Source organism: Alligator sinensis, unplaced genomic scaffold (genome assembly GCF_000455745.1).
Source record: "Alligator sinensis unplaced genomic scaffold, ASM45574v1 scaffold392_1, whole genome shotgun sequence".
NCBI classification, from domain to species: Eukaryota; Metazoa; Chordata; order Crocodylia; family Alligatoridae; genus Alligator; species Alligator sinensis.
This window is the reverse complement of record NW_005841898.1, coordinates 3,680,077-3,682,321: the sequence shown is the minus strand read 5'-3', so window position 1 is coordinate 3,682,321 and position 2,245 is coordinate 3,680,077. Positions and strand designations below refer to the sequence as shown.

Below are 2,245 nucleotides of genomic sequence, written 5' to 3'. Positions count from 1 at the left end.
AGGGGGTCAGGCTAGATGATCTGTTCAGGTCCCTCCTGACCCTAGCTACTATGAAACCATCCCCCATGGAACCTAGTTTAAAGCCCTCCTTACTAGTTTGGCCAGATGATGCCCAAAGATGCTGTTCTCCATTCTCATCAGATGAGATCCCATCTCTTGATAGCAGTCTTCCTCCCAAAAACATCTTCCTGTTGCCTTCACGTTGACACCTGTCTCAGCCACATGTTCATTTCCAAGATACGATGGTCTCTGCCTGGATCCCTGCCGTCCACAGGAAGCATCTGTGAGAACACCACTTGTGCTCCAGGCTCCTTAATCCTCCTGCCAAGAGCCTCATCGTCACCTCTGATCTGGTCAGTGTCAATCCTGGGAGGATAGTTGGAGCCTACATGGACAAGGAGGAAATGGTAGTGGTCTAAAGGATGGATGAATTTTGGCAGACTCTGTGACATCCTGAATTCAGGCTACAGGCAGGTAGCATACTTCCTGGAAAGAAAGAGTTTTCCACTGTCTGTAAATTTGGTTTCTGATATTAAAAAAAAAAACCTGACAAACTTAAATACTTTCAGGCTTTTATATGTTAATATTGATAACTGATTACCTGTTAACAGGGTTTGTTTGTTTGTTTGTTTGTTTTTTTACTTAAGTTGTAATTTATTATTCATAGGTCTGTTACTGTTATGTAATGGAAGTTGTTTTCATGAGTATATTTAAAAATTAAGGAAGAATTATGGTGAAAATATGTGAGCCTGTCTATAAGACAGAGTGTTCCTGGACTGGGAGGAAAAATCTTGGAAGTTGATGGATTGTCATTTTGTATACAAACACCAGGGGTAAACCCTTTGATTCAGATTGTCAAATACTTCATTGTAGAAACACCATTTTCCTGTAGGAAAAAACTTCCTGCGTATAAAAACATGTAGGTTTGAGTTCATAGTGTTACACAAAAACAGCAATATGGGCAGATATTGCAAAAGGCTGATCCAAATGTTTTAATTAGGATAGGCAGACATGGTTAAACATATTCTTTCACTTGGCATTGTAACTGAGGGGGAAAAAACTTGCTCTAGTCTCAGGATAAAAGCAAAGCTCCCAGTGTCTCTCAGATTTATATGAAAATGACTCTGAATTTGCCATACAGATGCCATACATACCATATGCCTGTGTATAAGATATGCATCTTGTTTTTGGAAGGTGGAATGAAGAGAAAAAAATCTTTCCTTGAAAATATGAGTAAGTACGGTATTTTCATAGTGAAAACACAGGCAGCTACAGTAGAGGGGAACAAAAGCCTGTGTCTGTTCTCCTAACCTAGCTCCAGGATGCGTGGCCACCCTGGCAGGCAGGCAGTTCAGCTCCAGTAGGATTGAGCCCTCAGCTGGTGCTGTTGGCTAAGCAGAACTGCCCGGCCTCTCTCCTCAAGCGGACTTGGCAGGTGTTGCTGTCTGCCCACCTCGCTCGAGGAGGGGCCCTAGCAGTTTGACTCCCACAGAAATTGCCCCTTTGCTCCCTATGTTTCCATGTTTAAGATGCTCAGCTCAATTTCCTGCAGCTAATTTGGGACGGGAGGAGCAGGGAGAGAGGTATGTGTTGTATGATATAGATTAAAATTAAGTTTTAATTTCTGTTTTATATGGCATCCCTGTAAATATTTTTCCTAGTTTTATACCAAAATTGACCCTGACTAAAGTTCAATTTTTCAACCTGTTTGTATTGAAATTAAGGTATTGATCCATAGCTTGTAATATGCTCCATATTGGTAGGCTTCCATTGAAATCAACAGGAATTGTCAAGATTTTGAGGAGTAAAGCCTATTTTTGATGGACAGGTAAAACTAACTTTTGTTTTTCCATCGTGCTAGTGGCAAAAAGCATGGTTGAGCAGACTGTGCCTGGAGTGGCAAATAATCACTGTTTTGTAAGTCTTAAAGAGAAGGTCATAAGTTGATACTGGCATTAGCTTCTTAGATTTGGTATTACTATATGTTTAGCTATGTAAGGGAATGGTTTTCACCAGTGGCCATTATGCTTGGTCTCTCTTAGGTGAGAGACTTTTTGGAAGTAGGAAATTTCCTGGACCCACAGTATTTATACCACATTAGCTCTCCACACACAAACTGTCCTTCCCCCTGCTGGCATGTGTATAAATGTGGAATCATTTCTAAGACTTGGCTTTCTCTAATTTGTTTTGACAGGGAAGAGTGGCCCCGAGTGCAAGCACTGCAGGGCAGATCCAGATAAGGAAT

At 41.2% G+C, this 2,245-nt stretch overlaps 1 protein-coding gene across 4 annotated transcripts in view; it reads left to right on the top strand.

Moving 5' to 3' along the window:
• Positions 1-2,245, top strand: part of UHRF2 (ubiquitin like with PHD and ring finger domains 2) — a 162,467-nt gene that overhangs the window by 100,720 nt on the left and 59,502 nt on the right. For all 4 annotated transcript variants that reach the window (XM_006018372.3, XM_025197547.1, XM_025197545.1 and 1 more), the window contains one exon: positions 2,195-2,240. In XM_006018372.3, coding sequence (XP_006018434.1) covers positions 2,195-2,240 — 46 coding nt within the window. The remainder of the gene's footprint in view (positions 1-2,194; positions 2,241-2,245) is intronic.